Source organism: Drosophila sulfurigaster, chromosome 2R, assembly GCF_023558435.1.
Source record: "Drosophila sulfurigaster albostrigata strain 15112-1811.04 chromosome 2R, ASM2355843v2, whole genome shotgun sequence".
NCBI lineage: Eukaryota > Metazoa > Arthropoda > Insecta > Diptera > Drosophilidae > Drosophila > Drosophila sulfurigaster.
Genome location: NC_084882.1, coordinates 15949320 through 15967696, shown reverse-complemented (window position 1 = coordinate 15967696; position 18377 = coordinate 15949320). Strand labels below are relative to the sequence as shown.

General features: G+C 43.6%; 5 protein-coding genes across 6 annotated transcripts in view; 2 read left to right on the top strand and 3 right to left on the bottom strand.

Annotated features, from left to right (window-relative positions):
* Positions 1–182: 182 nt before the first annotated feature.
* LOC133839509 (nucleoporin Nup43) lies at positions 183–1459 on the bottom strand. Its single transcript, XM_062271102.1, has 2 exons — positions 1082–1459; positions 183–1029 (listed from the first exon to the last, which is right to left on the bottom strand). The coding sequence occupies exons 1-2, from the start codon at positions 1347–1349 to the stop codon at positions 233–235; spliced, it is 1065 nt and encodes a 354-aa protein (XP_062127086.1). The 5' UTR covers positions 1350–1459; the 3' UTR covers positions 183–232.
* A 265-nt stretch (positions 1460–1724) lies between these two features.
* LOC133839510 (3'-5' exonuclease) lies at positions 1725–3245 on the top strand. Its single transcript, XM_062271103.1, is given in 7 exon segments — positions 1725–1863; positions 1920–2021; positions 2090–2295; positions 2359–2586; positions 2644–2788; positions 2790–2888; positions 2943–3245. Coding segments are annotated over 7 exon segments (1002 nt in total). The 5' UTR covers positions 1725–1797; the 3' UTR covers positions 3099–3245.
* LOC133839507 (protein hemingway) lies at positions 3199–5376 on the bottom strand. Its single transcript, XM_062271100.1, has 4 exons — positions 5044–5376; positions 3707–4935; positions 3480–3639; positions 3199–3428 (listed from the first exon to the last, which is right to left on the bottom strand). The coding sequence occupies exons 1-4, from the start codon at positions 5206–5208 to the stop codon at positions 3291–3293; spliced, it is 1692 nt and encodes a 563-aa protein (XP_062127084.1). The 5' UTR covers positions 5209–5376; the 3' UTR covers positions 3199–3290.
* LOC133839504 (uncharacterized) lies at positions 5239–9129 on the bottom strand. Its single transcript, XM_062271095.1, has 5 exons — positions 7939–9129; positions 7215–7879; positions 6957–7157; positions 6292–6882; positions 5239–6219 (listed from the first exon to the last, which is right to left on the bottom strand). The coding sequence occupies exons 1-5, from the start codon at positions 8983–8985 to the stop codon at positions 5967–5969; spliced, it is 2757 nt and encodes a 918-aa protein (XP_062127079.1). The 5' UTR covers positions 8986–9129; the 3' UTR covers positions 5239–5966.
* Positions 9130–9286: 157 nt separating this feature from the next.
* The window catches only part of LOC133839505 (patj homolog), a 28667-nt gene continuing 19576 nt past the window's right edge, over positions 9287–18377 (top strand). Inside the window, exons 1-4 of one of the 2 annotated variants that reach the window (XM_062271097.1) lie at positions 9287–9531; positions 9613–10065; positions 12930–15240; positions 15292–16167. In XM_062271097.1, coding sequence (XP_062127081.1) covers positions 13404–15240; positions 15292–16109 — 2655 coding nt within the window. In that variant the 5' untranslated portion in view covers positions 9287–9531; positions 9613–10065; positions 12930–13403 and the 3' untranslated portion in view covers positions 16110–16167. Of the gene's footprint in view, positions 9532–9612; positions 10066–12929; positions 16168–18377 lie in introns of both variants that reach the window. The other variant, XM_062271096.1, reaches the window with a different exon arrangement.

Sequence of the window (18377 nt, the reverse complement as noted above, 5' to 3'; positions counted from 1 at the left end):
ATGAATTGGAAATTATCAGACAAACAACATGGTAATAAAATCTTAGGAATAGCAGTTATGTTTACAACCTGTATAGAACTTCTGATGATTTAATGAATAACAAACTATTAGTTCTACTGCTAAAAGACAATAGGAAATGATTGAAAAAAAAAACTGGTTAAACTCAATCCATTGAAAAGAGATTATTTTTTCTTAGATAACTTTTAATAAATGTAGAAAATTTCTTACGACATTAAAGAATATCATCCACAATGTAGACGGCTTCGGAGTCGCTGCCGCAGAGCAGTCGAGTCCCATGCACATCGAATGAGTTTATTGGTTTGCGAATGTTGCTCAAAACACCATCAACATTAACAAGAGCTCGCACTCGATCGCCACTCAGCCAAGCACTTTTACCATCCTGTTGATTGGGATCGATGTGCGTTTTATTCTCGGACCACATCCAAACTTCACCAGATTCGGCAGAGCTAAAGAGCTTCGAGGGATCCTGATTGTGAAATCCGATGTCTGTGATAGGGCTATTGTGCGCACTGAGGTATGAGGCTGGATACTCCAAATTGCGCAAGTCCCACACGGTAATTGATCCTTCTTCGCTGCCGCAAATGAGAATATGCTGTTGCATGGGATGCGTGGCCATGCAGGAAACAAAATTGCAACTCTTTGCATCTTGGCATGCAACCATAAAAGCAATTTTCGGTTGAGTTTCGCTGGCGAGGCGTGTATCAAACATTCGAATGACACCCATTCGGTTGGCAGTCACCAGTTGTTGTTGGCTGACAAAGTTCACGGCCAGCAATGACATACTGTCGGCTTCGATGGAACGCTTAACTTGCTTCAAGTTGTTGGCACTTAATACATTTACACAACCGTCTTCACCTACAGTAGCTATATCGGTGCCGTAGACAGCGACCGCTGTGCAAGGAGCGCTGGTTCCACTACATTTGAATTCATGCAGGCGTTCGCTGCGTGCTGTGCGCTGCATTTGATCTTCTTCGACAGCTCGCTGCACATTTAGAAGACTGAGATGTCCTGGAAAGGAAGAAGATTAATAAGGCTACTTTTAGTGCATTGTCATGTTTACCGTCTGCAGAGCTCACGGCCAAAATGTCATCGGTAACAAACTCCAGGCCTGTTACGTCGCCCTCTATTGACACTTTGTCATTGCAGCGTGGTGTGTGATCAACATTCTGAGCATATGGATTTGACTGTAGACGCCACAAGCGCACGAAATTGTTGTTCATATCCCAGCTGCCGGTAACGAAACGTTCGGATTGCTGCAGCTTCTCTGGCAGCCAGCGTACTTTGGATATCTTCTCTGATATGTAATGCGCTGCAACTTTTGTGGCCATTTTGACACTGATAATTGCACACTTTATTTAATTATGCCCGTCACAAAACAAGAAATAATCAAAATGCCGCTTGCGAGTTTACTAAACATATGTTTTTTGCACTGTAAACTTAACATTGCGCTAAACTGTTATTAACAGCACATCAAGCAATATTCAAACAGCAAACTTTGAGAGAAATATTTTAAATATAAAAGTATATATAAGTAAAATGGTTTTTTAAAAAATACAATTTTTGTTTAATGTATTTAATTTATTATCAATTGTATAATTTACTGAGTCTGACAGCTGCAGTGCTTACGTTATATATCGATATTCGACTGAGCTAATCAAACAATTATCGATAAAATGTTTCTGCCGTTTCTCTGTTAAATAGAAAACACGACAAACTACCATCTCAAACATATTTTGGCGCCAATTTGCAGTAAACAAACTAATTGTATTGATAAGAATGGATAAATATTTAGTTAAAATGCCCGCAAAAGTAAAAGCAAAAAACAATGAAACGCCCGAACAAGTATGTTTAACATTATTATTTAAGAAATTTTGTGTAATAATTCATTCAATTCTCAGAAAATTGCTACAAAGAAAGAAACTCCAAAACAGACGAAAACCACCAAGAAGACGACTGAGAAAATTTCTAATAAACGGAAAAACGAAAATACGCCTGAAATAGTAAGTTTAATCTTTCACATTTAATATAAAATTAGTGAATAAACAATTTCTGTACTGTAACTTAGAAGAAAGATAAGGAAAACAACGAGGAGTCAGAAAACCCGCCTAAGCGAAGAAGCAGCCGTTTGACGCGCAGCACACGCTCAATGGCCGAGAGCGGGACGCCGTCGCCTGAGAAGGAAATTCTAGAAAAGTTGCCCTTTATAAATTATAAGGGTGCTATTAAGTATTACACTGAAAGTCAAGAGATCGCAGCATCAGCCGATGAAGTCATGTAAGTTGTATATGGGTACTCGTAGTACAAAAATTTAAATTACATTCTAATTTTGTGAATCAGGCAATGGGTGGAGAAGCAAACCGATGTGGAAGTGGTTCCCATGGCCTTTGATATGGAGTGGCCTTTTTCATTTCAAACTGGCCCTGGTAAATCGTCCGTCATCCAAATATGTGTGGATGAGCGTTGCTGTTATGTTTATCAGCTAAGCAACTTGAAGAAAATCCCTGCTGCATTGATGGCGCTCATTAATCATCCCAAAGTGCGGCTGCATGGTGTTAATATCAAAGCGTAAGTCCCGTTCATTAATGTCTGCCAGCCTCGTGATTAATCCTGAAATTATTTAAGAGACTTCCGGAAGCTGCAGCGCGATTTTCCTGAAGTATCGGCCGAGCCGCTGATTGAGAAATGCGTCGATTTGGGTGTGTGGTGCAATGAGGTTTGTGAGACAGGCGGCAGATGGAGTCTGGAACGACTTGCCAACTTTATAGCCAAAAAAGGCCATGGACAAAAGCAAAAAGGTGCGAATGAGCAAGTGGCATGTGATACCACTAGATGAAAATCAGCTTATGTATGCGGCAATTGATGTTTATGTAAGTGCCAGACTTGACATCATAAATTCGATTATTAAACTTACGATTTTGCAGATTGGTCAGGTTATTTATCGTGAACTGGAACAACGAGAGAAAGCGAAAACAAAGAACGAGAAGGAGTTTATTGAGAAGAATGGCGATGCCGCATTTAAGGCTGTCAAAGCGCTGGGCGAGAACTTTCTATCCAAGATCAATGAGGTGACTTTGTAAGCCAAGTAAGTTGTTGCTAGCTTACAAAGACTATCTCATTTATATAATTCAATTGGTCGAATTTTATGCGTATTTTGCAAACAAATTTTACACAACTATATACATTTTTATATTATTAACTTGCAATAAATTTTATTTTAAATTCGATTTGAACATTTCTAAAATTACAATAATGCTGGGCAATGAACAGCATCACTTAAATATAGGCCGACGTGAGCCGACTGCCTCTAGCTTACGTTTAAGCACATCATTGTCCAAGTCAATCTGTCGTTGGTATTTCTTTCGATTAACCGCAGCACTTGTCAAACGCGGCGCTGGCAGGGGCTGCTTCTACAAATGAACAGATTTATTAAATTGTAAAACAGACAAGAATATTCTTACCTTTGCTGCTAAATTGGAGTTGGATTTGACCGCGTTAACGGCTGGCTTAATTGTTGGCTTGACGTTCATCATTTTCTTTAATAAAATGTTATTTTGTCGCTCGATTTCCCGCACCTGAGGATTTGTAAAGCTGAAGCTCTTTCGCCCCAAGTTCTTGTAGCTTGGAAATAGCAATAGGGAAACAACATATTGTTGAAATTATACTCAGACCCGACTCTATTACTTACTTGACCTTCTCCGAGGAGGTGGTAGAGCGTGGACGTCTAAAATCAATGTGATAGCCAGAGTTATCACTATTGAAGCTAGTTGGCGTGACGCTAGACACGCGGCAACTGATGCGTTCGCCTTGTTGATGATGTGGATAGCGCATGAGGCCATCACCCTGCCCACACTCGTCCATCATAAAGGCTTCTCCCTCTTCATCATATTCTTCCTGTGGTTCATGGTCGTCGGTAAGTGAGGGACAACGACATTTGCCAGTGCGTTTTGTTATCACCTCGGAGCGTACTGTAGTCGGTGTCTTGGATGAATCAATTGTGGACATGGATTCCGATTCCTCATCCAGCTCCGACAATTTCTTGCTTTGTTTTTTCATTAGTTTGGTGGCCAACGCCAGCTGCTCTAAGGCATTGTTGTCTGCAGCGCCGCCACTTAAACGAAACGTTTTCATTATCATCTCGGACATTTGAGTCATTTGCTGTTCCAAAAATTTAACATTAAATGCATCATTGGGGTCCATTCCCAAGCAGTTTGGCCCATCCAACTCAGCAACGTCAACATCAAGGGCATCCTCCATATTGGCCACAAGCGGCACATCAGTGTCAACAATTTTCTCAATCTCAGTCGACAAAACGGGCTTGCGATTGAGATTCGGAAAATTCTTGGATATTGGTTTCTTTTTTTGTGATGCTGGCATGGGAATAAATTCCATTTCATCATCGGAGATTTGTGGTGATGCTTTTTCCTCATCAGATTCGTCAGAGCAAGTGCCAATCTCATCGCTGTCGCAGTCAACTATATCAACAAGATCGCTTTGGAGTAGATTTGACTTTGTTTTCTCGCCTTGTTGCTTTTTATCATCTAAAAATTGTCCTATCTCCACATCATCATCATTGCTGTGCTCGGACATAACATCGTCGTCCTCATCGTTTATATCATTCACAACTTCCTCCTCTTCACCCATCTCATCTTCCATTTGCATATCATCGTATTCTTCCAATTCGGTCAGTTCGCTGTCCCCTGGATTGTCGGTTGGCACCAGGGTGCGATCCGACAATGTCTCATCATCGGTCTGCTCCGAAGGCTCCTTGTACTGATTGACTTCAGCCACAGTCTTTCTCATAACCACTTGGCCTTCATCCTCTGAAGAGCTGTTATATTGCATCAATTGTTCTCGGGGGAAACCGCTGCCGCCACCAGAGCGTTTTCCAAAGATCTGGTGACGGCGTGCATGAGGCTGTGGAGCAGGTTCAGGTTGATGTTGAGGTTGAGATTGAGACATGCTGAGGCTAAACTCTTTGATAACCAACTCTTGTGGCTGATCTAAAGTTTTGGTATCACTCACATTTCCTCGCAGAAACTCGGCCTCGACGTCGCTGTCGCTGCGTGAATCGCTCTCATCCTCTTGCACATCTTCCTCCGGCTCTTCCTCGACCTCTGACAGCGATTCCTCGTCAAAGGACTCATCCATGTAATAATCTTCGTCGGAGTTGATCGGCGGCGCTGTCATCTTGCTACACAAACTACTCTGGTCACTCAGATATCAAATAATCTTCCGCTTATGTCGCGATTGTGTGCGTTTATTTTGTGTGTTATTGAAAAGCCTATTTTTTTGTTGTTTTCAAAAGTCTTTAGAGTTTTAGCTGGTATTATTGAGAACAGTGCCGGGAATACTAATAATTTGACCGAAGCTATAATATGCCCAGTTGTACACTTGACTCTACGATTACTGGGTTTACTGGATCCGATTTATCGCTTCGATTTTCACACTTGATTGATATGTGGGACACCGACAGGGTGACCAAATAATGATGAATGTTGACGCTGTTCCACTCCTCCACCAACCCACCCATTTCGTCCACACACACTATTGAGATTTAGGTGGAGGTTGAGGCAGGTGCTGCTGCCATGTAACGATAGTTGCCACTAATATTTTCTTTTTTCTTCCTTGCCCCGCACATATGCGGTGTAAGTGTCACATTCTGCACGTTTATTATTGCTATTTTTGCTTTGATTTTGTGCTTGTGGTGTCTTGGCACTAACTAAAAAGACCTGCAACTTCCACCTGCCATCTGCCACCTGACAGTTGGTGGCAAGTGTGTTTATTTGGTTTTGGCAGCCGTTGCTTGTGACAACGGAGCAGGCGCAGAGAATTTGTTGTTTATCCTGTCGCTCGTCGACCCCTAAAGAAAACACACTTGTTGTTTGGCTAATGTGTGTTTATTTTTTTCTTTGGTGGTAGCAAATTCTTAAAAAATAATAATACAATCACGAAGTGCAACTCCTTTGTGCAAAGACTTTTCGAAACTGATCATATAAACGCATCGGAAAAGAATCCACCCAGACTGGTCTTCGATACTCGTCAATTGGTGCGTTAATTATGTGTAATATAATGTCGGAAGGATAGGCGTGCATGATTGCAGGTAGCATCAGTCGCACTTCAATGGTGGTCTGTATTATCTTATTCTCAAATACAATATTTGGTGGTGTTTTTAATGCAACGGCCATGGGAACTACGATTCTATAGTAAAAACAGCGTAAGAAATTAATTATGCACAAAGTTGTTAAGTCCACAAAGTTGTAAATACATTACTTTTTCTCCTCACACTTTAAGGCCAGTTTGTGCAGAACCAATTGAATGAAACCTCGAGTCTCTGATTGCAAAATGTTCATCTGTTGATTGAGCAACATTTCAAAGACCCTTTGAAAATGCTCCACTTTTAAAAGATCCACTTTGCGCATGCAATATATGTAAAGAACTGATATTATTGAATCCTGTTGAATCGATTCGAGGTTGGAAATTAGTTCAATTCGCTCCAGTAATTGTTCGAAATGCGATGCATCGAAGGGTAACTGTTCGGCCACCAAACACTCGTATAGGTAGCAGATTTTATTCGGTTGACTAGATGAGGACAACAAAAGCTGCCATAATTTATTTGTCCAAAATAATTTGCTGTTTGGATTCGTGTGCAACAAGACTCTTAATATTCGCATTTGGACTCTATTTTCTTTAGAGTTTTCTAAAATCACACCATTGCGATTCATGCTTACATTAATACGTATCAACATATTAAATATTTCATATAAAGTCTCTGACGGCCATCGATAGGCATACTCGATGAAAGCATCTCTTCTTATTGTACAACAACTATATGATAACTGTTTCGCCAATGCAAATTCAATGCTTTATATAGATTATAGAAATAGTAAAGAAATTTTTAAGCCAAAGAATGCAATACAAGATAATGTAGATCTTACCGTTCTTCGTCTGTCATTGGGTCTCCTTCTCGAATGAGGTTTTGTAAAACCATATATTTCGGTATTGAATTAGTATTGTATAAAAGCGTAGCAAAATCAGTATTATTTTTGCATTTTTTAATGATTTCATGGACTAGGTTCACCCTCTCATCGATATTCAGGTTTGTTTCTGCATACCTAAAAATTCTACAGGCTATAACTCTATAAAAAAAATAAATGTTAAATTTCCATTAAATGCATTGTTATCGAATAACTTACCGTTGCATTTTATAGTCATCTTTATATTGATTCCACTTTTGTAAAATCTCATCAAATATTTTGTCATCTTGTAATTTTTGGTTATGGCTGCTCAATATATCTGTTAAATGCAAAAATGTGTTCTCTGTTCCCTGCTCCATAAGTTCTAATGCACTTAATTGCACCTCTTCGATTTTGCTCCAATCAGTTATACGGGTGACCACAAACATATCCACACTTTTTTGCAGCAGAAATAATTTTTCGTCTTCGGTTTTGCAGTTTAATTTTTCAAGCAAATGTTCTTGCAATTCTTTTAAATTTGTGCACTTTTGAAATAGCTCAATATTTAAATCATATTCAGCATGATACAAATCCACAACCTCAGGTTTATTGTGCAGCATTAGAATAAAGGAAAGACGCCACAAGCCGTCACAAAATTTTGGCACATTTTGCAGTTTTTTAAACAATTGATAATATGGCCAATAATCCAATAGACGTTCGCGTCCACTGCAAATTTTTTCAAAGCCTTCTCTACTAAGACGACCAAGTTGATTACTGATGTCTTTGCATTTCCTGATCTGTTCCAATAACATACGTTCCACAACATATGGTATATCCTTTTCTTTATCGTACACGTCTAGACTGAATTTTAAATATTCGACCAAAGACAACTCTTGAATTGTGTTCTGAAATGAATGGGAATAAATGAATAGATGACATTAAATTAGAAGTTTTTCCTTGTTACCATAAAATGAGTAAATAGTTTTTCGCTAGCCCAAAGACGTAGTGTTTGATTTTGAATTTTCTTCACGAGCCGAACGATTTGATATAAAATCTTTTGTGTAATTTGAGGAACTCGTTTGGTATCCAAACTATAAAGCCAACGCACAAAAGGCACTTCAAGCCATGACACTTTTACAAATGCTACTAGAAAACGCTTCAACTCAAGTCTCTGCACAAAATTGGTCATTAGTTGATTTGGCAGAGCGTATGTATCAAGATCATGTAGCTCTATTTTGTTGGTTGCCTTAAGAAATCCAATCAGTAGATTAGCACGCCTCAGATCTGAAGATGTTGTATTAAGCATCAAGTATTCCAGCGTCCAACGTCGCACCAATAGATTGTCTTCGCAAAGTAATCGGATGTACAATGGACGCATCCAAATCAAGCCACATTTATCGTCCTTGGGCGCCACAGCAGTTGTCTCTACTTGCAGGCACTGAATTATTGTGATATAGGTTATGAAGTCTAGTCCGGAAAAATTAACCAGTTCCCTCTCATGTGGATCCTTAATACTGTCAAGTAGCTTATTCAATAAATTGTTTCCAACTAAACGTTCTTTGCTCATCTTCGACTGCAATTGCTGTTCAATTTGTTTATGCAGCTTTGGTGTAAAAATTTCAACAACTGTGACGTCGTTTAAAAAGTCTTCAAATATCTGAATGACTTTTTGACCAGCCAGTGATTGTGCTTCGCTTGTTGCATTTACTGACCAGATCAGACTCAACACTGACTTTTCATCCTTTGTCATATGTTGACTCCACGATTTCACACATAATAACAACATTTGAAGCAGCTGAGGATCGTGGGTCTTCGATTCATCGATAGCTGACTTTATCTTTTGGCTCAATTTGAACGCCAATTTAATATTTTCTTTCTCTTCAGTGTTGAGTAGACCACAAACAAATTGTAATATTTTCTTTCTGTTCTCTTCGTTAGTTAAATCAATCAAATCGAGAAGCAAATTTGTCAACTCTTCAACTGTTTCGGTTTCCAAAGAACACTGCGCCATTGTAATGTAAGTTATCTATATAAAATCAAACAGTATCACATTCCATAAATAAGGTAAACCAAGCAGTAAGTACACTAGTGAATGCTCACCTTAATATCTATAGTTCAAAATTATAATTAATATTAATTTGTAAATACTTTACAAGTTATTCTTTTCACTTTGAAGTCATTCTAAATACTAACAACACTTGGATTACAGTTATCAATTTATATTTGTTGTCATTTCACAACTTTTTATAATACTCACCAAACAAAAGCTTAAAGCTTTTCAACAAGCGAGAAAGAGAGCCTTAAAAAATATGGTTCTCTTCTGGCTTTCGCTCAATTCGATTTGTTGTGATTGCCTTATTCGATCGCTCACCCATCATTCGGTATTGGGTTCCCTCTGGTAAGCTTTTGGTTCGGCGCCACTGTGGCGAAAAGCTTTCCCACACACACTCTGCCACAATCCCATGAGTTGAATGAATGCGAAGCAGCGGCAACTTCAACAGCGGTTAAATGCTGCCACCAACAACGTCAACTTCATATGTAAATATTGCCCGAATCCGTGAGTAAACCTTCAAAAGCGACTGCGCGCAGAGAGAGAAAAAGAGAGAGAGAGAGAGTGTAGAAAACTGCTTCCTTGCAGACTGCAGCTGCCACGTGCAAGTTGGGAGAACAAAGTACAAAGAGCGCTGGTGGTGTCGTCGTGAGCGTAACGGAGCAGAGGCAATCTGGCCAGCGGGCAATTCATTTGGCCAAGAAGCTTCGTGGCGTGCGGGCGTTGTGTCGTGCCGAAAAATGCGCGCGTAAAACTGATAAAAAGAAAGCACACAAAAAATAATTAGAATTGAGAAAACCAAAAAAAAATCCAACAAAAAATAAAAAAGAAAAACAAAACGCAAGTGAAGAAATCAAGAGCAAAGAAAACCCGAAAATAAGCAAAACGGAATATCGTACGAGCCAGCTTCCATGCTGGCCCAGAGAGTAACAGCAGCAATGTGTTTATGTGATGCGTGAATGAAGTGCCAGAAACGAGCAGTCAGAAATCAACGCCAGACGCCAGTAAAATGTTGGCCAAATGTTTGGCCAACAAGCGCAAGTACGCAAGTTAATTACAGCCAACCAAGCAAACAGCCAAGCCAAGCCAACCATTCAAACAGTGCAAACCGTGAACCGGCCGGAATGGTCTTTCAAATTTTATTAACTATATTCAACAGCTGCCAAGGCAATTAAAAAAATTGCCAAAGCACACACACACATACTCGTCGACCATTTAAATTGCCACAAAAAAAAAGAATGCGCTTGTTTAATCAATAGCAATGCTTAAGCGTTGTGCGTGCACAAATGTTACTCATACGCCGCGTTGTCAACGACTAAAATCTAACAGCGTGGCGACAGCCAAGCTGCTAAGTAATTGCAAATTGCGTGCACGACTCGCGGTGGCAAGTTCACTAGTTTTCGAGTCACATTCATCGCTGTTAGCTGCTGCAGCCACTGCTCGCGCAATTTGGCTAAAAGCCGTTGTCGTTGCTGTCGTTGGCGTCGACTTCGACTACGACTACGACGTCGGCGTAAGCGTTAGCGTCGCTGCTGTCGCCATCGTTGCCTCTAGGTAGGTCAAAAGGCGCAGTCACAGCGCAAAGAATAAAAATAAAATAAAAACAGCAACAGTCAGAGCCAAAGTCTGCGGCGGAAGCAAGCCAAGAACAACAAACCGTCAAGAACAGCAGCAACAGCAACAGCAGCGACTAGCAGGAAAAACAACAACAATAGCAACAACTGCTACATCGTCGTCGAAAGTCAAATTCATTAGACGCTGTGGGCGTGGCTTTGGGTGTTGGGCGTCGGCGTAGGCGTATAAAGGAGTAAACATGCCAGAGTGCGGCTACAGCTGCTTTTTTGTTCTTCAGCCTTTTCCTTTTTTCCTTGCTCTCTCATAGTATTTATGCATATATATATGTATATATATATTCTTTTTCATTTATCGATTTTTGACACTTGACTGCCAAGGAAGCAAAGGCAGGCAGGCAGGCAGGCAGTCAGTCAGTCAGTCGGGCAGCCCAAAACGAGAGCCGGCTAATAATGCTCAGTAGGTCAGCGGCACGGCAGTTTGAAGTGCGTTAGAAGCAACAGTGGCCGGCGGCAATAAAATGAAAATGAAAACGAAAACGAAAAAAGTGAAAGAAAACTGGCACAGCACCAGTTGGAGCCGCAGTTGGAGCAGCCTTAAGTTGCGACTTGTAAAAATAGCAGAGCCCCACACACACATAACAAATGGCGCACACACGCATTGTAAACTTCAAACGCGCTTGGCCTACTTTTGTGTAATGGGCTGGGATGCCAAACGCCCTCGCCAACGCCAACATAGACCGCCCTCGTAGCTGCCACGCCCCCCTACTCCCGTTTGCGTTCACGTCAACCGCAACCAAGTTAAATGAAGCACATAAAGAGGCAAGTGGAGGGCAACGATAGGGTTTTGCAAACAAATGACCAAAAGCAAAGTCTCTACTCTGTCGGACACTGGCTATGTATGTGTGTACAATTGCTGTAGAGGCGCGCGTTAATCATACGCCTCGTGTGCCAATCCCTGCACTGTGCACGCCCCAAAAGTCAATCAGCCTTTAATTGACATCTGCAGTCAATTGCAAGCTCCACAAGCATGTGCAATGTGCTCCGCACAAAAAGCCAAAAATAACGATCATGCCACCGTGCTTAGATGTGCGTCATTAGCGAACAGAGATGAGCAAAGGTTATGCTACCTAGAGTGCTTTTTCACCGACTACAAATCCGCTTTAATTTCAAGGGGCATATGCCTGGATAAACCACAAGATTAATGAATGTCTTCCAAGGTCATGTTTGGATTTCACTCTATGAACAACAAGCACATAAATTATTCGCCATTGTTGTTTTCATTTATCAATCAAACAAATAAATTATTCATATTTTGATTAGGTTTGAGGTTTAGGCAGCTTGCGTTATAGCAAATATTTATTTATTTATTATAATTGTAGCTTAGGCCTTTTTGTTGTAATTGCATATTAAATAGGCATTTTATTTATAACATAAATTGAATAAGAGTTTAGCTTTGTTTCTAGCAAAATTCAATTTAGGCAAAATTGAAATTTTATTGAATAAAAATTGCAATATTCAAGATAAACTTGAAACTATGCCCCTCAAAAGTTGCTCATCTCTGCCTCGATGTTGCGTCGTTAGTGGAAAGCCGCAGCAAGGTTGCGTTGCAATCAACTTTGGTGCTTGAAAGTCACACAGGAACCCACGGGGACTAAAACTGCCTGTTTTAGGGACGCCATTCGAGTTGCCGTTAAGTGCAATTTGCCTCGTTTTAAAAAGCGTTTCTTTTCAGTTGTTGTAGTTGGTTGGGTGAAGAGTAGTCCGCACTAAGACCGCAAAACTTGTCGCGTTTTCCGGGAGTTTTCCTCATTTTCCAAATTAATTGCCAGTGCGAGCCAGCCAGAGGGAGGTTGACGACGGGCCAAAAGAAGCATGTCAAACATGCGTGGCACGTGAACAGGACGCAAAAAACAGCTAACAGAATGTGTGTGTGTGTGTGTGTGGGAGTGCGAGTGCGAGTGTGTGTGCGCTCGTGCGTGTGTATGCATGTAAATTACGAAATCGTGCAAAAAAGGTGCCATTAAAAAAAAACAGAAACACGCGGCTGTCGCCTAACCATACAAAAATAAATAAATAAATACAAAAATGCAAAAAAAAATTATTATAACAGGCGAAAGTGTAAAGAGGAACAGAAAGTGCAGGTTCTGCTGTTTGGATGGTTGAAGGAGGCTGAAGGGTGAAAGGAGAGAACTCGCAATTGAATATCGCGTTTCACGCTCGTCACGCAAATCGCCTTCGCTCGGTTTATTTTCGCGTCGAGTCGAGTCGAGTCGCGTTGCGTATACGCCGTGTGGCTGGTAACATACTAAGTGGCTTTTTCAATAATTGCAGGCGTGCTGTGTTGCTGTAGTCGATAATGTCGTTGGCGCTGGCAGTGCCAGGAGCGGATCCCCGGCCAGTTACCGTGCCAGGCCATAATCATCATTTGAATGCGCCGAAGGTGAATAACTCTAAATGCAATAACAATAACAAAGGCAGAGCCACAGCAGCAGCAGTAGCAGCAGCAGCAACAACAACAACTACATAAATATCCACATACACATAAGTAAACAATAACGATAACGATAAACGTAACGATAACGATAACTAGCAGCAACATTGCCACACAGCACCACCCAGCAGCAGCAGCAGCGGCCCATCTAGGCACGCAGAGTGCGTCATGTTAGCAGCAACAACAGCAGCAATAACAACAGCAACCACAACATCAGCAATATTAACAATTACAAGTTTAGCAGCAGCAGGAACATCTTCATCTCCATCTCCATCGCCATCGTCGCTTCATCGACAGCCAGCGTCGTTAGCGCCATGGTATTGAGCACAGAATGGTCGCAGGTGGAGGTTATCGATCTGATCAACGATGGCAACGGCCTGGGGTTCATTTTGGTGGGCGGACGCAGCACGGGCGTCGTTATCAAGGCGCTGACGCCGGGCGGCGTCGCTGAGCGCGATCAGCGACTGCAGTTGGGCGATCATCTGCTGCAAATTGGCGAGGTGAATCTGCGCGGCTTCAGCTCGGAGCAAGTGGCCACAGTTCTTCGTCAGACCGGAGCTCAGGTGCGTCTGATTGTGGCACGGCCCGTTGAGCCGACGGCCATCGATTACCATACGCTGGCCTGTCATGCGCCCATTATACCAACTAAGCTCCTCTCCGACCCAGAAGAACTGTCGCGGCATCTCTTTCAAAACCCGAGCTTGGCCACCGCCAACACAACAACAGCAGCAGCCGCTGTGGCAGCCAACGCGCTCGATGTGGGCAGTCTGGTTGGCCTCGTCACCGGCGCCCCGGCTGGCGATAATGCTGACATGGGCAACATTTCGGCGCCCAATTATACGCCCACGTCTGCGTCTCAAAATGTTCCTGACACGGAACTGGCTGATCTTCCCCTGCCTCCCATACCCACAAATATGCACACACACGCGCACACACACATGCATAGCATGAACAATGCGGGCAGTGCGGACTGCCTACAGGACATGGACATTGTGCCATACTCGATATTATCGCCACCGCCAACGACAGCGCTGCTGACGGCGCGACAATCGCTGCAGCTGCCGCTGCTGGACCCACGCTGGTCGGCCGAGGATGAGCTGCTGCACATCGATGGTGGCACTGTGATAGCCGGCAAAGGATTGGCAACGCCCAACGATGTGCATGGCGATGGCGACGGCAATGTGGATGGCGACTGTTGTTCCATTGGCACCGGTTCGCCAACGCCCTCGTCCTACATTGATTCACCCGAAACGGAAACGTATGTTGTGGAGCTGCACAAGAATGTCTATGGGCTGGGCATTACGGTGGCTGGCTATGTGTGCGAGGAGGAGGATCTCTCGGGCATCTTTGTGAAGAGCATCATTGAGGGCAGCGCTGCGGAGATGAGCGGCCAGATACAGATCAATGATCGCATTGTGGCCGTCGACGGACGCACGTTGGCGGGCGTGACGAATCATCAGGCTGTGGAGCTGCTGAGGAATACGGACATTGAGGTGCATCTGACGCTGGAGCGTTTCCTGCGTGGCCGCAAGTTCGAGCATCTGCAGGTGGCACTCACGGAGATGAAAGGCGGCAGCGCTAACGATGGCGATGGGCAATCACAGCTGTCGATGCCCGCCTCGCCGTCCATAGCGACGCTCAGCTGGCTGCCGCCGAAATCCGCCGATGCGGACTCCATTGTCACCGACAACGATGGCGACGTCGATGGCGATGGCGTTGGCCAGCTGCTGCTCGCTGACTATGCCAGCGATTTGCCCTCCCGTGACACCGTGGACTCGAATATGTCGCACGTGCTGGACCGCAGCGATCCGAGTGCGCCGCGTCTAACCAATGGCAATGCCAGCAGCAACTGCAGTGGTGTCGCCAATCTGGGCAATGGCCATGATCATGACGGTGACAGTGGCAACGACACCGATGAGCAGTGTCCAGAGCCCGAGCTTGAGTCGAAGCCGGCGCAGCATAAAGCGGCCCATGTGTCGCCCACGTTGTCGGAGACTGAGCCCGATCATGGCAAGACGCCCACCAATGAGCAGCAGGGAGTGCTCATTGGCGACACGCCCACTGCCGCACCAGCTGCCGCCTCCGTCGCCGCCGCCATGCCGACGAAACTGGCCAGTCCCAGCGCCGCCTCGTTGAGGGTGGCCTGGAAAAGTGAGTTTCCCGAAAGTGAAATATTAGTTGCCGAAATAAATAAACTTTCAGGTCTAGGAATCAGCCTCGAGGGCACCGTCGACGTCGAGTGCGGCATTGAGAAGCGTCCGCATCATTACATACGCTCAATACTCGAAGACGGCCCCGTCGGCCGCCAGGGCATCCTGCGGCCCGGCGACGAGCTGCTCCAGGTCAACGAGCACAAACTGCAGGGCCTGCGACACATTGATGTGGTCAAGATACTCAAGGAGTTGCCGGCGAGCGTTAAGCTCGTCTGTGCACGCGGCACACGGGCGCCGTCCATCATCAATACCTCGCAGAATGCGGAGGCATTTGAGACGCGTAGTCTGCTGCCGGGCGGCCATCAGAGTCTGCAGAATCTGCTAAGCAAGGCGCAGTCGGAGAGTTCGCTGTATACGTCCAGCACTGCGACGTTAACGGATACGGCAGCTGCAGCGGCTGCGGGCGGCGCGGGCGGTGCACAGCGCTCCAAGTCGCTGGAGAATGTGTCCGGGCTGGCGCTGTGGAGTTGCGAAGTGACGGTGGTGAGCATTGAAAAGACGGAGCAGGGCTTCGGTTTCTCCATACTCGACTATCAGGATCCGCTCGATGCGGAGGGCAGTGTTATTGTGATACGTGGCCTGATACGCGGTGGTGCTGCGGAGGCAACGAACGAGATCTTTCCCGGCGATCGCCTCATCAGCGTCGGTGACCACGCGCTTCAGGGCCTCGAGCTCGACGAGGCCGTCGCCATACTCAAGGCAATGCCGCCGGGCGTCACGCGTCTGGGTATTTGTCGGCCGCTGTCCACGTCGGACAGTAACAGCAACATTGCCTCGCCCATTGGCGACTCGGCCAGCAGCACATAGTGTCAGCTGGAGGAGCAACAACAGCAACGACGACGTTGGCAACGCCAGTTTACTGACCGTGAGTATGATAATTATTTATGGATTATGCCACCCAAATAAAAAAAAACACAAAAAACGAAAATTCAACCACTTTTATGGCCAGCAACAATGGCCATGTAAACATTCAATTAGGGTCACACTCACCTCCCCTCTCCTGCCCTTTGCCTTAATTTAATACGGCAGATAAAAGTTGCCTTTTTCCCCGAGCTTAAAGCTTTCACGCTGCAATTAAAGGCAACCTTTCTCGTATATTACGTATACGCATTACGTATACGTGCCATTGAATATTCAGTTATAATTTTTAATTATTCGATTCCAGGCAGCATTCAAATCATGAGTGCCATTCAAAAGTGTGTGTGACAAGAGTTTGCCTGCCTGTCTTTCTGTCTGTTTGTCTGTCTGTCTCTTGCACCTGTTGCCGACACTCGAACAATATGAATACGATTGCCATGGCCATTGTCACTGAGTGCTGGGTGCCCTGTTCTGCTCTACTCTGCTCCGCTCTGTCCTGGCCTGGCCTGGCCTGGCCTGCTGGGTATTATTATTGAATCATCTTTTCATGCAGCTGTCGCCAATTTCCTTGGCAGTTTTCTTTTGCCTCGCATACCCTGGCCACATGAAATTCTTAAAAAGGGGTATATTCATACCTTTAATACAGCAATTTATTGCTGATGTTTAAGTTTTGCATATAAAATTAATGAATTTAATAATTGCAGTTGCTTTAATTGGCACCCCTTTACTTTACCTTTAACTGAGTTGAATGTGCTGATTAAGCAAATAATCAAGTTACAACTCACTCTTACACTAATACGCAACCAAAGTCAACTAACAAAAGTCAAAACAACTTTGTTTTATATTAGTTTAGCTTGAAGTGATGCATAGAAATAGAGGTATTGATTTTTGTTCTAAGTTTAACAACTACGCAATTGCGCATTGTAATTTAATATTTATAAACTGAAATTCCACAAATATATTACATTAAATAATAGGGTATTCTTTATATCAAGCACTCTGCATATATTTAATCTTTGGATATATATATTTTTTTTGTTAAATTCAATTGTGAGTCCAAGGACTCGTCTCTGTCATTGACAAATGTTGCCACATCAATGCGCCTTCTTTAATGTTTAGCTTTTTCATTCTCGCCTCTTTTTTTGTGAGCCATTGTAGTGCATTTGAGCCTTTATTTAATTGCTGTCCACACAGCCACGCCCAGTAAAACGCCCAACTTTAAAATGAAAATAAAAATGAAGAAAAAAAGCAAACACAACACAAAACAAAATTTGAAGAGCAGAGCGTCGTAGTCTTTTTATAGCAGCTGTCAAATTTATAGGTTTGAGAATCGTGTTCCAAACTCATATTTGTGCCCACAATAAAAACAATGAGTGCGGTCCCAGGAGAGTGGAGAGCACAATGAGTGGAGATGGGGCAAGTGAAGAGTCCTTTTGAGTGCTGTTCATATGCTTTTTGGAGTGAAACGTTTGCGCTTTTGTCGGCCACTTGTTGTGCTCTAATATGCTTTGATTGCTGATATCTACATTCGAGGTGGAGATGAAGTGCTGTGGCGTCGCCAGGCGCGTCCTGAAAGTCCTCAAAAGGTGCAGGTGCAAAAGTTTTGTCAAAGAATCTTTGGCATGCCGGCAAAACTTTTTCATCGCACTCATTGAAATTGTGGCATTCACCCAACCAAGCAACCAGCCACCAAAGTGACCTTTAAAATTGTGAAATTCCTGCTGTGGCCGGGGAACAAAATACACTCACAAATACACTCATATGTGAGTAGTGTTGAAAACTTTTAATACACCCAATGCTTTAACACCTAACACACAGAAAGCACACAGAAAAGGCCCCAAACAACTTTCTGGCCTGGCACATTAACCAAGCAAACCGGCCAAGTTTGTCCAGAGAGCGGCTTTTGTGCCATAAATAATTCATGCATAGAAATAAATACAAAAACTTTGACAAGACACAAGACTTGCGAGACCCAGTGTCGACCTTGGACTCTGCTCTGCCGGCGACAGCTTAGAACTGACTGTAAATTGCGACTAATCCTGTGGGGGGATATCACTGAATGTATGTGTGTTGAGTTGTGGTGTGTGCTTACTGTGCATGTGTGTGTGCGTCTCTCTGAAAATCCCATAAATAGTAATTTTGTTAATTGAGTGTTGTTGCTTTCCCCCTTCCCTTTGCTTCCCCCGCTGGCCACTAGCGATCCGAGCATTTGTAATT